Source organism: Neofelis nebulosa, chromosome 8, assembly GCF_028018385.1.
Source record: "Neofelis nebulosa isolate mNeoNeb1 chromosome 8, mNeoNeb1.pri, whole genome shotgun sequence".
In the NCBI taxonomy this organism is placed as follows: Eukaryota; Metazoa; Chordata; class Mammalia; order Carnivora; family Felidae; genus Neofelis; species Neofelis nebulosa.
Window position 1 is genome coordinate 108356990 of NC_080789.1, and position 15488 is coordinate 108372477.

The following is a 15488-nucleotide window of genomic DNA, read 5'->3' on the forward strand; positions in this document are numbered from 1 at the left end:
CAAAGTGCCAATAGGATCTCTGTAAATAGCTCAGAGATGGTTTAGAAATGGCAGCCAGACCAAAAGCAAGTTTTAACAGGAGGATAAGGACCTGGCAGGTAGGGGCAGGTGCTGCTATAGCTTCCTATGAAGGGAGCCGGGCAGGCTGTGGCTGTGTTCTTACGAAGCACCTTGTACAGTAGGGACAACAAATTAGATAATAACCATCTTAGGAAGATTTCCTTGGAGGCAAAAACTAATGTTCTAAAATTAGGACAGGGGCGCCTGGGTGGCTCAGTTGGTTGAGCATTGGACTCTTGGTGTCAACTCAGGTCATGATCTCGAGGTTTGGGGGATGGAGCCCCACATCAGGTTCTGTACTGACAGTGTGGAGCCTGCTTGAGATTCACTCTTCCTTTCTCTTTCCCTCTGCCCTTCCCCGCTCGCATGCTCTCTCTCAAAATAAATAAACATTTTTTTTTTTTTTTTTTTTTAAATTAGGACAGTCCAGGGCTCCTGGCTGGCAAAGTCGGTGGAGTGTGTAACTCTTGATCTCGGGGTTGTGATTTCAAGCCCCACGTTAGGTATAGAAATACTTAAAAATAAAAATCTTTGGGGTGCCTGGGTGGCTCAGGCAGTTGAGTGGCAGACTCTTGATTTCAGCTTAAGCCATCATCCCAGGGTGGTGGGATCAAGCCCTGCATCGGACTCCACACTGAGTGTGGAGCCTGCTTGAGATTCTTTGTCTCTGCCCTTCTCACTCTCTTTCAAATTAAAAAACAACAAAACTTAAATAAAAATTAGGACAAGCCTCAGAATTCTATCAGGATGTCAGCCTTGCCCCCAAGGTGTCCCAGGGGTAGGAAGTGGGGGGTACACTCCTGTGAGTGTTTTGCAATACCTGCTGGGGCCTGGCTTGTGACAGTGTCTGTCCTCTCCCTTTCAGCAGTTCATCGTCAGGGCTCGGCCTCAGCGCCTTCCTCCTCCAGGTCCTACACTACCCGCTCGGCTCCCACCCACAAGCGCCCGTCTGCCACCCTTATTGCCTGGGAACTACTTCGCACCCGGGGCCTGTCTGGTCTCTATAAGGGTCTGGGCGCCACTCTCCTCAGGTGAGACTTTCTTCCTGAGCTTGGGACACAGAAGGGTCCCAGTGAACAGGAAGAGGGGCCAGAGGGCCAGAGGCACTGCTGCTCCAATCTGTCTCTGCATTCTTCCTAGAACATTTAAACCCCAGAAAGCAAACTATCCTGATGCTTCCTATTTTGTCCAGAGTTGGGCAGAATTGCAGAGGATGGGTATAACCTGGAAGACTAGTTTGAGGCCCCTGCTCCAGTAACCAGGCCCACATGAGTATTGGGTGTTCTGTGGTCCAAAGGCACCTAAGAATGCCCTGTGTACAAAGGACTTTGGGTCATTTATAAGCAAATGAGTGCACAGATCCCTCATTTTACTTTGCTACTTGGCCAAAATCCTTAAAGTTGGTCTGAAGTGTCCCAGGCCAGGGGATAGTTTCCTTGCATCAGATCTCATTAGGAGATCTATTGCCTAATAGATAAATGAACTTCACCCTCCTGCCTACCCCATACCCTCAACACTTAGCTTGGATAGCCCTTCACCAGACACTTGCTCAACTCATTAACTCTAACATAGCCTGTCACCCTTTCTCATTGAACGCACTGCCAGTCTCTGCACCCGCTGCTGGCTCCTCACAGAATGGCTGCGGGTGCTGGTAGGGCAGAGTAATGAGCTGGGGGCGGGGAGACAAACCCATCGTCTCCCTTCCATCGTCTCCCTTACACCCTGCATTATCACAGGGTGCCAGAGAGGGAACAGGTAACTGTGGGCTTGTCTTTGACCATCTGCTGGGCTCTACAGCTCATGGAAAGGTGTACTGCATGACCTTGGGTGGGAGCCCCGGAAGCAGCAGGTAGCTCAGTGTTTCCTCTTGCTCTCCTGCAGAGACATTCCCTTCTCCATCATCTACTTCCCACTGTTTGCCAACCTTAACAACCTTGGGTTCAACGAGCGTACCGGGAAGGCCTCCTTTGCTCATTCCTTTATGTCAGGCTGTGTTGCGGGTTCCATAGCTGCTGTCACAGTAACACCTCTGGACGGTAAGTGCATCAGAGATGAGGGTCTTCAAGGGTTGCTTTACAAGTTAGATAGTGTATAGTTGTCTATAGGATAAATAGGATTCTTCCACTTTCAGGACAGAAATGAAACAGTTCCAACCTGAAACCCCTCTTGGGTCACAACCTGTGGTCACTGGCAGAAACTCACCAAGAGTCTTCCCAGATAAAGTGGCAACAGTGAGACCTTTGCTCTATTTCTTATCACCGACAAATCCCTTCACCTCCTAGGTGCTGATTTCATTAGTTTTTTGTTCCTCGAGGTGGGGGCAGTTAAAATCTAAAAGGCTAAAGGCAGGAGTTAAGCAGTATGGGAAGAACGGGCTTCTCCTATCCTTAGGGCTAAACTCGGCTGCTCCAACAGGCAGGTGGACCCTCACACTTTTCCTACAGAAACTATGTCATTTCTAATTCCTCCAGGAAGATCTTCTAGTCCAGATCACACAATGGCAGAGCTGGCCTCAGGATTCCGTTTTCTCTACACTGGCTCTGCTAGGAAACCACTTCGTGTGGAGGATAGGATGCCAAAAGCAAGACGTTCATTACTTATTTTAACTTTTGCTTGATTTAGTTTTGAAAACTCGAATCCAAACCCTCAAAAAAGGCCTGGGTGAGGACAGCTACAGTGGGATCACCGACTGCGCCAGGTGAGAGCCCTGTCGCCCCTCACAGGCTGCGTCCATGTCTACCTACACCCCACCTAGGGCAACAGTTTATCACCGCACTACGCTGAGCTCTGGATTTCTTTGAGATCTGCTCCTTCCCCTCACCTCTCAACAGAAACAGGATGTAGAGGGAGCTTTTTTCTCCTTGCATCCCTGCAGCATCTTTCTCCCAGAAAGACAGACTGAACCACTTTCCCAGGGCTCAGCCCGGCTGCTTAGTAACCAGACTGCACACACATGATGGGTGGGGCAAGGCTCCCACAGGCCCGGGAGGTGCTATTGCTGTGAAAAATGACATCTACCTTCCGTGGAGAGATGTGCACATGTTGGAGGAGAGCGGATCACTTCACACCGTCTGCAGTGTGCTCCTGTCAATCAGCTCACAGGGCTCTTCTCTCTCCGCAGGAAAATCTGGATTCAGGAGGGACCATCCGCCCTCATGAAGGGAGCAGGCTGCCGGGCCCTGGTCATAGCCCCTCTCTTTGGGATTGCCCAAGGGGTCTACTTCATTGGTATTGGAGAGCGGATCTTAAAGTGTTTCGAGTAGAGAGTTGGAGCTCAAGTCCCTTTACTTGCTGCCAGCTCTCTAGCATATTCTACTTAGAGAGGGATGAGCAAGACATCCCCCATGTCATACTCTGTCCTCTAACCTGTAGTGCTACCTCACTCTCAGAAGACACACTCTTATCCCAATAAGCAAGCTGGGTATGGTCCCGTTCTCCCTTCGTGATATCCGCATCTGTTTTTTGGCGGGGTTATAGCTACCAGGGAGCTTCAGAAGCCCTTAACCACCTACTTTTCAACAGCAAACATAGTATGTGCTTGGGGTGTATTAACTGCGGGACCCTAACACATAGTAAGATAGAGGGGTTGTTTCTCCATTTTACATTTCTACTTCACACTCAAACTCCATACACTTGAGTCAGTTTGAAGATTTAGTGTTATTTCTGAGTTAAATAACTTATGGTTAGTTCTAGCACTGATTTGGGGGAAAAGGAGGATCAGAAGTTCAAAGGGACCATGAAAGCCCTAAAAGTCAGCACCTCGTTCAAAACCAAGCAGCTGAGAGATTAGGCCGATGAGCGGCCTGGGCTGTCAGGGTGGCTGTCCTGCACCACACAGACTCTCACAGAACAATGTCCATGGAACCTGGTTTTAAATAAAACTGATTAAACTCTCGTTTTGTAATTAGTGGGAGCAGTAGACCCGCTGCAATGGATTGTTTTCCCTCCACCTTTCCTCATCCATCCCAGAACCAAAATGCATGAAAATGAGCTCTGAGGCAGGTCTTTAGCACGTACCCTTCAAATCACCACTCATGAGGTCAGAGGACAGCCATGGGGATACTTTATCTTTCAGTTACACTGGGTTTGAAGTCTTGACCCCATCATTTCCTAACCGCATCACCTTGAGGAATGGGATCCACTGTGACAGTTCCCACGCACCAGTGCCTTCGCCGGAGGGCTGTCAGAGAAATGCTATCAGCATGCAGGCTCAAGTCTTAGGTAAAAAATGCCTGTCCTGAAAATTGGTATTTACATTAGTCCCCATCTAATCTCACTTATGTTAATGAAAAAATGGCCAGCCTCAGTAGCCTCATTCTCTCTAGAGAAGCCCACATTGGAGTCTGGCTGCAGAGACAGACCCGAGTTAGATAGCAACTCTGCCTACCGGTAAGATCTTGGGCAGTTATTAGTCGTCATCTGAGAAAAAAATAAAGAACGAGGAGAGGAAGAAAAGGCCCTTTGTGAAAGGGTTTAGGCCTAACACACAGTAACCCTTCTCCTCCAATAAGCCCCTAGATGCTTTTCTTTTCTGACTCTGCCAAAGCTAATAAAACTATTTCCTCAATAAAGCTGTCGAACCCTCTGGAGGACAGGTAATATTGAACACCTGTGCGTGTGGTGTGTGTGAAAGATCCTAAGGGGCTACAAGGAACACCTCTGGATAAAGGCCTGGTAAAAGTGAGCAGGAAGTGCCAGAGGACACAGAGGGTTAATGGTTTCAAGTAGTGACAGCTGTTGACTAGCAAATGCTATGGGGATTAGGAAAATGCTGCTTATCTAGATACCTCAGGAAGAACTGGACCCTCTCAAACCACAAACTCGTAGAACCTTGCATAATAAAACACAGTGAAATCCATGTAAACCTTTTGTTTTAATAAATAAAACATATTCACGGCTTAGATTTTAAATCACATTTACAGATGAGGAACACTTCTAGGCCCAAACAGGTTAACAGTGAAGCTACTACTGCTGGAAGGAATGCGTGCCCCCACCCCCCACCATGCATTTTAAGCCTAAAAGCAGAGATTTAATATCAGAGAACACTATACACGTCACCCTCTAGACTGGAGAACTGAAATCAGAGGAAGAGCAAAGACTTGGTGAAGCTCCCATAACCACCATCTGATACCCTCACCTTCATGCTACAGAAGCAAATGAAAGCTGTGCTACTTTTAGAGTAGCTAGAAGGAGGTTTCCTGATTACATTAAGTGGAACTTGCTCTCATTGTTAACAATTAGGCCACAGGCATTAGCTACAGAAGAGTATCCACTGATAAATACAGAATATTAGAACAGTGAAGAAAGAGGAAGCCACACAGATATCTTGTTTCTTCAAATTATTAGAAACTTCCACATCACAGCCAGAGAGCAGTGGATCAACTCCACCTCTCCCAAAGGCTTAGTCCAGAAACTTCCTGTTGGCATTTGCACCAAATAAGGCTCCCCGAACTTCTGGCATCATCTGTGAAGAAATAAGTTCTTTAATAGGGAAGTGTTGTCAATTGGAAAATATGGAAAGAACTGCACATCTTAACTGCAAGTGGAGAGTCACTGACCCTTACGTGGCTGGGAAAGAAATCACAAAGCTATGTGCTTTGTGTAAGGACCAATCTGTCCTTACTTATCCAAAAAACTATTAACAGAATCCTTGGCGAGAAACTTAACCAATCGCAAATTTGTGGTTATGACTGACTGCTTAAGGGGATGAAGAAAAAAAACTATAACTAAAGCCATTATCATTTAAGGCATCTTTTTTTTTTTTAAAGTAATCTCTACATCCAATGTGGGGCTCGAACACACAACCCCGAGACCAAGAGTCCCACACTACCGATTGAGCCAGGCGCGTGCCCTTATGGCTTAAGGCTTGTTACTCTGTGATGTAGGGAGAAGAGATGATCCCTTAACAATACTCTGGATCAGCTATGTTTCTTTCAACAGTTACTGAGTGCCTACTATGTGCCAAGCAGAACACCCATAATGCCAGTTTGTAATGAGGCACTCATTCGTACGGCAACTGAAAAATCCTTAGGATGTAAGCTCAAACTTCTAAGGCTATGCTGTCCGACAGAGGCCACTAGCCACATTTGGTTGTTACTGTGCATTTGAAATATGGTCAGTGCAACCATGGGACTCATTTTTTAATTCTACTTAATTTTAATTTATTCATATGTGGGTAGTGGCTACTCTAATGGGAAACACAGCTTTACGGTGTAAGTTACCAGCAGATGATACTCTAGGTCAAAGTGCTTTCACTGTAAGACAAGTTAGCAGCCACAGCAGCAGACTACCACCGCTGAAAGAGGCCCCACATTTTGAGATAACTGGATTTTCCTGGCTTGTTTCCTAGAGCTCATTTGTGCAAACCTGGAAACATCTGGAGAGCCAGCAGCCCTATGGGAATTCCTTTAAACAATATTTACTTTAGATCCCACCATTATTACTGGAGAAAAGGACTCTGCTCAGCACCTCTACATGTAGTAAAATGTTTACATTAGAATCCTAAATAAACCTTCATTCAACCCTAAATCCACTCTCACGTAAATGGTATCACCTCAGTAAATGCCACTAAGTGCCCACTGCCCATTCAAGAAAATGCCACAAAATGTGGAAAGAGTGACAAACCCCAAATACCAGGGAATGGACATATGTTCTCTGTACCACTTCAAAGTAACAACAGACCAACTAATAAGAAGTATTCCCACACTCACCTGCTGGGCTATGAGATCCAGCCGGCTTTCTAGGGTATTGGAAACTTTTATTTTACGATCTCCATTATAGATCTCAACTCCACCAGCTCTACAAAGAACACAGGAAATAACAATTTTTATAGATTTGAGGAAGACAGACACATGGTACATTTACTTTCTTCCCTTGGAAGAAAGCTATTTGGTGTATGGAGCGTCTAAATACTATAAGGGACCAATAAACATAAGCAATAAGCTTAAAAGTAATTCAAAAAGCCTCTGAGGATTTAAGGTATGGATGGTGATAATAACTGTCACTTACCAAGTGACTGCTATGTGCCAATCTGATTTTATGCTTAGCACCTAACTTAATTCTAACAACCAGCCCTCCTCAACAAAATGGAAAGGGGGAGGATTTGGTCCCATTTTGCATATCAATGGAGTCCTCATCTGAATATTTCTTAAATGCCCAATCCTGCTAATTACCAGCAAGTACTGATAAAGCAATTTTCCTAAGTGCACTGTATATCAGATTAAAGGTACAACAGCAATATTGTGCCAAACTTGCCCTTAGAAAATTCTGCCTCTAGGGGCGCCTGAGTGGCTCAGTCAATTGAGCACCCAAATTCAGCTTAGGGCATCTCACGGTTTGTGGGTTCAAGTCTTGTGTCGGGCTCTGTGCTAACAGCTCAGAGCCTGGAGCCTGCTTCAGATTCTGTGTCTCCCTCTCTCTCTGCCTCTCCCCCACCCACACTCTGTCTCTCAAAAATAAACAAACATTAAAAAAAAATTAAAAATTAAAAAAACAAAGAAAGAAAGAAAGTCCTGCCTCTAGAGGCACCTGAGTGGCTCAGTCCATTAAACATCCAACTCTTGATTTTGGATCAGGTCTCACGTAATCTCATGGTTGTGAGACTGAGCTCTGAGTTGGGTTCTGTGCTGAGTGTGGAGTCTGCCTAAGATTTTCTCTCTCTCTCTCTCTCTCTCTCCCTCTCTCTCTCTCTCCCCCCCTCCCCCTCCCGCTCCCTCCACCCTTTCCCCACCTACGCAAGTGCACTCTTTCTCAAAGAAAAAAAAAAGGTCTGCCTCTAGACACAACTCATTTCTTCTTCTTGCTTTGTGTTTATTTTTGTTTAGTAATCTTTTTTTTAAAGTTTATTTATTTACTGAGAGAGAGAATGAGGGAGTATGAGCAGGGGAGGGGCAGAGAGAGAGAATCTCAAGCAGGCTCCACACTGGGTATAAGGGGCTCCATCTCATGACTGTGAGATCATGATCTGAGCCAAAATCAAGAGTCTGACGCTTAACTGACTGAGCCACCCAGGTGCCCCAATTTTTGTTTACTCTTGTTTAGTAATCTCTCCAACATGGGGCTCGAACCCACAAACCCAAGATCAAGAGTCACATGCTCCTTTGACTAAGCCAGCCAGGTGCCCCAAGCCACACCTCACTTCTGTCATTTCTAAAGTTTCTAGCACTTAGAGGCTTAAGGCGTATAATAGGCCAACTCTTAAAAGGAGCTCCCCGGGAATGACATTCTTTTACTACATTAGAGTTTTATGAAATAATTTTATTAAATGAGCAAGCTATATGACAAAGCCTGGGAAAAGGTTTTGCAAATTTTCTTTGAAAAATTTTAATGGACTATGACGTTAATATTATTTTCTTACTCTGTCCTCCCTCCCCCTGGCATTTCTTTGTTTAATCTACCTTTGGTTTCTCTAAACAGACTATATCCTTCATAAGGACATGGTTGGTTCTTTGCCGAAATCCTGACCCCAATGTCTGTGAGAGAATACTTTGTCCTCACAGAGGGAGTAAGGAGGAAGACCACCACTGTCTGAGAATATCGACTGTGTGCCAGGCACTCATAGAATGGAAAGCCGAGGGCTGCCCACAACTTCTGTCTTCACAGCAACCCCACCAGTGTCTTGGTATCCTCACCATTTTACAAACAGGAAAACAGGTTTAAAGAGATTCAATAGAATGAACTGATTGAATAAAACAATATTTAAAATTCTACTTTTAATTAGCACTAGAGTAAGTCTGCAGTTCCTTATCTACATTTCTGAAATTCAAAAAGCTGTCAGAACAGAAGTCTAATTTGTGTGTCTCCACAAGCTGAACTGATCTGTAGTTCTTGGCAGCTAATGACTTAGTGAATCTTTATGTATTTATCCCTTGTAGTGTGAATATTCCTAGTTTCCCATTCAGAAATATTAATGTATTTGATCACAGGTGTGATGCCTCAGACCCTGTTGGAGATATTATGTAATGTGTAGCATATGCACTTTATTGCTTTTCTAAACGCATATTCAAAACATCTGGCCCCCAAAGGTTTCAGGACTGAAACCCATTATTTACCAGGCTCTGAACCAAGTGTCTTATGTCCTGTCTGCTTAATCTCCATAACAATGATCATCTGCCAGTTGAATAACTATGTATATTGCATGTACCAGGCATTGCATTAAGTGCTGTATGGACATTATCTCATTTAAGCTTCCAAGAATTCTGTGAGGCAAGAATTCATTCCAATTTAGAGGTGAGGAAATAAGTCTCCGTGAGATTAAGTAACTAGTCCAAGAGTACCTAGCTAGTATGTGGCAGAATGGAGAATCAAGCCTAAATCTGACAATACTGAAGCTTTTGTCACCAGCTTATACACCTCGGTATATAAAGCATTTTCACATGTACTATCTCATCTCTTTTCCTCAGTTCATGAAACAAAAAAGCTAAAAGCATTGACCCTATTTTACAAATGATGGCAATCAGTCTCCAGGTCCCATAGCTAACAAAAGGCTGACTTGGGACTCAAACCTGCATCTGGTGCTCTTTCGACTAGGTTCACATGTCTCAAGGACTTTCTGCAATGTTAGTCAATGTGTGCCTATGCAGCATCAGACACACAGGCGCAATCAAGGAAATGACCTTGGCTGACCTTGTCAGGAGTTCCTGTTGCCTATCCCAATTGCACCAAGCTTATTAGGGATGCTGAAGAAATGTCCTGTCATTTCCTCACAGCAGAAGTACCACTGGTATTTGCAATTCTATATCTAAGGAACCTAACTATTAGAAAGTTCTATTAGTCTATACAGTAGTCACTATTATATGGGATCACTTTCCTTATTTCCAAGAAACTTAGAGGTAACAATTCTCTTCCTTAGCATCTGATACAGAGATGTGGACCCAGCTTTGAGTTCTGGGTAAAGAATTAGTGCTACCTCTCTGCAGAATAAACTAAGTGCCCATAGGAAGCAGGATGTTTAGAGTATGTCCAGCTGTTTAACAAGAGGGAACAACACAGTAGTGACAGGAAAAAAAAACCCAGCAATAATTACAAGTGGAACACCACCACACCTCCATTCTTGTAGTAAAGAGTGCCTTGGAGAAAACTTTAAAAAAGACTCAGCACAGAAGCCATTCTCATAGTGAAAGAAGCTTAGATGTTAAAAGCAGAATACTCCTTACATTTCCTCAGGCAGATAGGCCTCCTGATCAATTTGGACATCAACATCTTTTTTGGTGGCAATTTTGTACATAGGAATCGCTTTTTGCACTGCAGCCTGAAAAACAGAAAACAAGAGGTTTTAGTTGAGACTCAGCAACAGGTATCAAAAAAAAATCAGCCAACTATACAAGCAAGAGTATTCCTATTTATCCAGTAAAAGAATAGATGCACTGCTGGTGGGAACATAAATGGTGCAGCTGCTGTGGAAAATGGTATGGCAGTTCCTCAAAAAAAAAATTAAACTCTGAATTACCATATGATCCAGCAATTCTATCTCTGAGTATATATCCAAAACTGAAAGGAGACACCTGAACAGGTATTAATACAACCACGTTCACAGCAGCATTATTCAATTGCCAAAAGGTAGGTAGAAACAACCCAAGTGTCTAACAGATGCATGGATAAACAAAATGTGATATATGCATACAATTCAGCCTTAAAAAGGAAGGAAATTTGGGATGCCTTGGTGGCTCGGTTGGTTGAATGTCCAACTCTTGATTTCAGCTCAGATCATGATCTCATGGTTCCTGAGTTCCAGCCCTGAGTTGGGTTCTGCGCTGACAGCGTGGAGCCTGCTTGGGATTCTTTGTCTCCCCCTCTCTCTGCCACTCTCCTGCTCATGCTCTCCCTCCCCTCCTCTCTCAAAGCAAATAAACATTAGAAAAAAAAGGGAGGTGGGGGGGGGAGGAAATTCTGACACATACTACCACATGACGAACCTCAAAAACCTCACAAAAGGACAAATACTGTATGATTCTACCAGTAAGAGGTACACAGTGTAGTCAAATTCAGAGAGACAGAAAGTAGAATGGTGGCTACCAGGGATTGCAGTTAGGGGAATGGGGAGTCAGTGCTTAATGGGGACAGAATTTGTTTGGGAAAATGAAAATGTTCCAGAGAGGGATGGGGTGATGGGGTGATGACTGCACAACAGTGTACACGTACTTAAGGCCACTGTACAGCTAGAATGCTAATTTTATACCAAGTACATTTTATAATTTTAAAAACAAATGAGCACATCAGGAGGAAAAAAATGCTATACTGCAATTAGGGTGATAAAATGTAATTAGTGGAAAGTCCTATCTAAATAACATTCTGCGGGAGTAGACATGTAAATAACATTTTCTAAAAGGAACTTTAGTTGGAAGCTCAGACCTGCCTCCATAGAATGCTTATCACCCTGGCAAACTCTCCAGTATGTCTAGCTTTCTGTTTTACAAGTTCATACATGAGGCTGTCAGCACAAACATGAGTTCAGGTTACTGGGATGATTTATAAACTAGAATCACAATTTATTTTTTTTATTTTAGAGAAAGAGCATGTGAGGGAAGGGAAGCGCAGAGAGAGAGAGAGAGAGAGAGAGAGAGAGAGAGAGAGAGAGAGAGAGAGAGAGAGACTATATTAACCACACGCTGAGTGTGGACCTGACTCAGAGCTCAATCCCACAACCCTTGGATCTTGACCTGAGCCAAAATCAAGAGTCAGACGCTTACTGACTGAGCCACCCAGGTGCCCCTAGAATCACACTTAATTAATTTATAGTGGAGAGTGAGAGGAATCAACACCTGTGTTCTCCAGCTGGCACTTTTTATTTCCTAGAAGACAAGTTGCTTGAGAAACAAATTATAGTAAGAATGCAAATATATTATGTACTATTAAGTGTACTAATTTACAATAAGAAATATAATTGCTAAGGAAATGTTAGCTAGGGGAGGCTGGGTGGCTCAGTCGGTTAAGCTTTGGACTCTGGCTCAGGTCATGATCTTGTGGTTTGTGATTTTAAGCCCCACATCTGGTGAACTCAAGCCCTGTTTTGGGTGAGCCCCACTTCTCTCTCTCCCTCTGTCTCAAAAACAAAACAAAACAAAAAAACAAACAAAATAAATATAATTGCTAAGGGATCAAGCACTCAATCCTTTCCTGAAAGCAAACTGCATGGAAATATTTTATTTTTTAAAGTTTTATTTAAGTAACCTCTACACCCAACATGGGGTTCGAACTCACAATCCCAAGATCAAGAGTCACATGCTCTTCTGACTGAGCCAGCACCCCACATGAAAGAATTTTAATCTGAAGAGCAACACAATGACACAGAATCAGAGCTAGGAGAGCTCATTCTGATTCAAGGTCCTTTGGTCTAGAGCATCCTTCTAATGCTACAGCCTGTATGTACCTGCCATGGTGCCAGCAGTCACCCCTCACACTGGGGCATATTCTCCATTGGACAGGACATGGAGGAACAACTTAGTATTTGCCTCTGGGCCTGCAGCTATGTTTTCACTGCTGACCAACCTTTTTTTCTGGTACCCACATTTTTACTTCAAGTATAGGAATACACTGGGTTACAGCCAAACTTTGCTAGTCTGGGAGTATGTGCCTCTTTTAGATGGTACTGTCTGCCCATCTTTGTTCCAATCCAGTATGGACTGTTTTTATTGCTGAACTTTCAGAAGATTATGGTACTACAATGTTCCCAGAAAGGGAAGAGGGTACTAACTCAGATGGGGCAACTTGACCTCTTTATGAAAAGAAATCAGAGGCTTAGGTACACTTAATGTCCATAATGCATTAAGATACCCCTAATTTACATGGTTGAGCTATCATCTATTTATTTTTTTTTTTTTTAATTTTTTTTTTTTTCAACTTTTTTTTATTTATTTATTTTTGGGACAGAGACAGAGCATGAACGGGGGAGGGGCAGAGAGAGAGAGAGACACAGAATCGGAAACAGGCTCCAGGCTCCGAGCCATCAGCCCAGAGCCTGACGCGGGGCTCGAACTCACGGACCGCGAGATCGTGACCTGGCTGAAGTCGGACGCTTAACCGACTGCGCCACCCAGGCGCCCCTAGCTATCATCTATTTAAAGCATGCAATATAATCTCTAACATTTCAATGTATTAAAAAAAAAAAAAAAAAAAATAGATGTCTTCTTTAAGCTCTTTACCTTTACCAGAGGGAAATCCTGTTTCCTGCAACGAACAATCATTCGCGGCTCCAACAATTGGTACAAACCCTTTAAAACACAAACAGATTCAATTAGTAGGAAATGCAATTCATAAAACCCAATACCAAACAATATTTTTATAATTCTTTCATGTAATTTGGAAAAAGACAGAACACACAGTATGAGAACGTGGTGAAAAGCTTTTGATATCACAAACCAGACAAATACACCCAACACTCCAGTGGTAGAAACAAAATTTATATGGGAATCTTCTCTTACATCAACTAGGCAGAGGCCAAATGTTATTGTAATTAACATAAGTAAAATAAGAATTCACAAACAAGAAGCAAACATTTAAGATGCATACTGTCTCTGGTCTGAGCCTCATAATTTAAAACAAGTATTTTAGTGGTGCAATCAAATTAAGGAAGTTTAAGGCCGGAGGTTGCAAGCATATTTGACCCTTGAGTTCTAAAGGACTAGTAAGACTATATGAAAGAGTGGTAAAGTCTGGAAGTCTTAACCACCAGACTTTACTGTCCTCCCATGCATTTGTCTATTAGACAAGGAAAAGAGCGAAAGGAAGAAAGCTGAGATGACAAAACAGGAAAAAACAGAGCTGGTCTCTTAACACATCTTATTGATAACCTATAAAGTTACCTGGAGCACCAGACCATCCAGCAGCACCTGGTACCTGGTTGTATCTTTTACCACTTTGCTGAGTCTTTGTTTTGCTTCATTTAGTAGGTCCTACAAAGAGCAGAGAAGAATAAGTTTCTGGGTCATCAGCTCAGAACCCACCGTGAGGATGGTCCTGGCTCACACCCAATTGCTTCACATTATATTACTGTTTTCATTCAAAACACATTCCAAGACAGATGATAAACCAGATGTTGTACCAAGTCCTATACGTCAATACAAGGAAGCATGAAGAATCATCCATAACTCCTAGGGAGTTCACAATCAAGCAGAATAGCCCAGATTATCAATCAATTCAGAAATCTACAAAACTAACATAGAAAGAGCTACATGGTTAATATTTTAAAAGCAAGCTATTAGGACAATTGTGCAATAGGATTATATTTTTTATTAGGAAAAACACAAATAATATCTGGATAGATAGCAAAGCGTCAACAATGTTTACCTCTGGGAGGCTAGGTTAGCAATGATTTCAATTTTCTTTTTTAAGTGTTTATTTAAATTCCAGTTAGTTAACATACAGTATAATAAGTTTCAGATGTACAATATAGTGATTCAACATGTCCATATAACACCTGGTGCTCATCAGAAGTGCCCTCCTTAATTCCTATCACCTACTTAACCCATCCCCTCACCCACCAATGATTTCAATGTTCTTTATGCTAGTTTGTATTTTCTAAGTTTTTATTTATTTATTTTTGAGAGACAGAGAGAGAAAGAGCAGAGGAGGGGCAGAGAGAGAGGGACAGAGAGAGAATCCTAAGCAGGCTCCACACTGTCAATACAGAGCCCATTGAGGGGCTTGAATTCACAAACCATGAGATCATGACCTGAGCTGAAACCAAGAGTCGGATGCTTAACTAACTGAGCCACCCAGGTGCCCCTGTATTTTCTATAATAAACATTGACTTCTATAATAAAAGTAACTAAAATAAAAATTAAAAGGGATTATTAGGAAACATAACAAAGAGAACACATTGGAAATCATTCATTAAGTAACAAGCATTTATTGGCTTACTGGCAAAAAACGGAGTCTCGTCTTTTAAAAGGCAGAGATAATGCCTCTTAAATTCTCCAACACAGTCTATTTTAGTTAGTATAATCCTTGGAAAGTTATGTTTTTTGGTGTTTTAAGGAGGAAGGAGAGACACATGCTCACCTAGAGACCAGAGTTTGGGGAGAGAGGGTGGAGGGGAGGAAGTGACCCTCTATGTTGAAAAGCCCTTTGTTCTGAGAGTCACCCTTCATCCCTACCCCTCTGAGAACCACTGCCATGCAGGACACCTGCAGTGAGCTCTTGCTCCACAATGGGCGCCTAGGTGAGGGCATTCAGTCTAACATTCAAATCACACATCTAATTTCAAGCAAACATTTCTTTCATTTGACATTCACTAAGTGCAAATACACCAAGATTTATTAAAAAAAAAAAAATCAGAAGTATTCACTTTAGTGCCAATTAAAAAAAAGCTTTTAATAGAAAGTAAAATAAATTCAAAGACTTCAATAGCACCACTTCAATCTTATCATGGTATGAGCCTGGGTGGCTCAGTTGGTTAGGTGTCTTCTCAGAAGACTGGCGCGGCTCATGAG

At 42.9% G+C, this 15488-nt stretch overlaps 2 protein-coding genes across 9 annotated transcripts in view; one reads left to right on the forward strand and one right to left on the reverse strand.

Moving 5' to 3' along the window:
• The window catches only part of SLC25A18 (solute carrier family 25 member 18), a 28672-nt gene extending 24717 nt beyond the window's left edge, over positions 1-3955 (forward strand). For 4 of the 5 annotated variants that reach the window (XM_058744248.1, XM_058744244.1, XM_058744246.1 and 1 more), the window contains 4 exons: positions 926-1091; positions 1942-2096; positions 2683-2758; positions 3182-3955. In XM_058744248.1, coding sequence (XP_058600231.1) covers positions 926-1091; positions 1942-2096; positions 2683-2758; positions 3182-3323 — 539 coding nt within the window. In that variant the 3' untranslated portion in view covers positions 3324-3955. The remainder of the gene's footprint in view (positions 1-925; positions 1092-1941; positions 2097-2682; positions 2759-3181) is intronic. The other variant, XM_058744245.1, reaches the window with a different exon arrangement.
• Positions 1-15488, reverse strand: part of ATP6V1E1 (ATPase H+ transporting V1 subunit E1) — a 61437-nt gene that overhangs the window by 24335 nt on the left and 21614 nt on the right. For 2 of the 4 annotated variants that reach the window (XM_058744249.1, XM_058744252.1), the window contains 5 exons: positions 13860-13949; positions 13200-13268; positions 10215-10309; positions 6771-6858; positions 4915-5524 (listed from right to left, as the gene is read on the reverse strand). In XM_058744249.1, the coding sequence (XP_058600232.1) occupies positions 5462-5524; positions 6771-6858; positions 10215-10309; positions 13200-13268; positions 13860-13949 (405 nt within the window). In that variant the 3' untranslated portion in view covers positions 4915-5461. Of the gene's footprint in view, positions 1-4914; positions 5542-6770; positions 6859-10214; positions 10310-13199; positions 13269-13859; positions 13950-15488 lie in introns of those variants that run through there. The other 2 variants (XM_058744251.1, XM_058744250.1) reach the window with 2 other exon arrangements.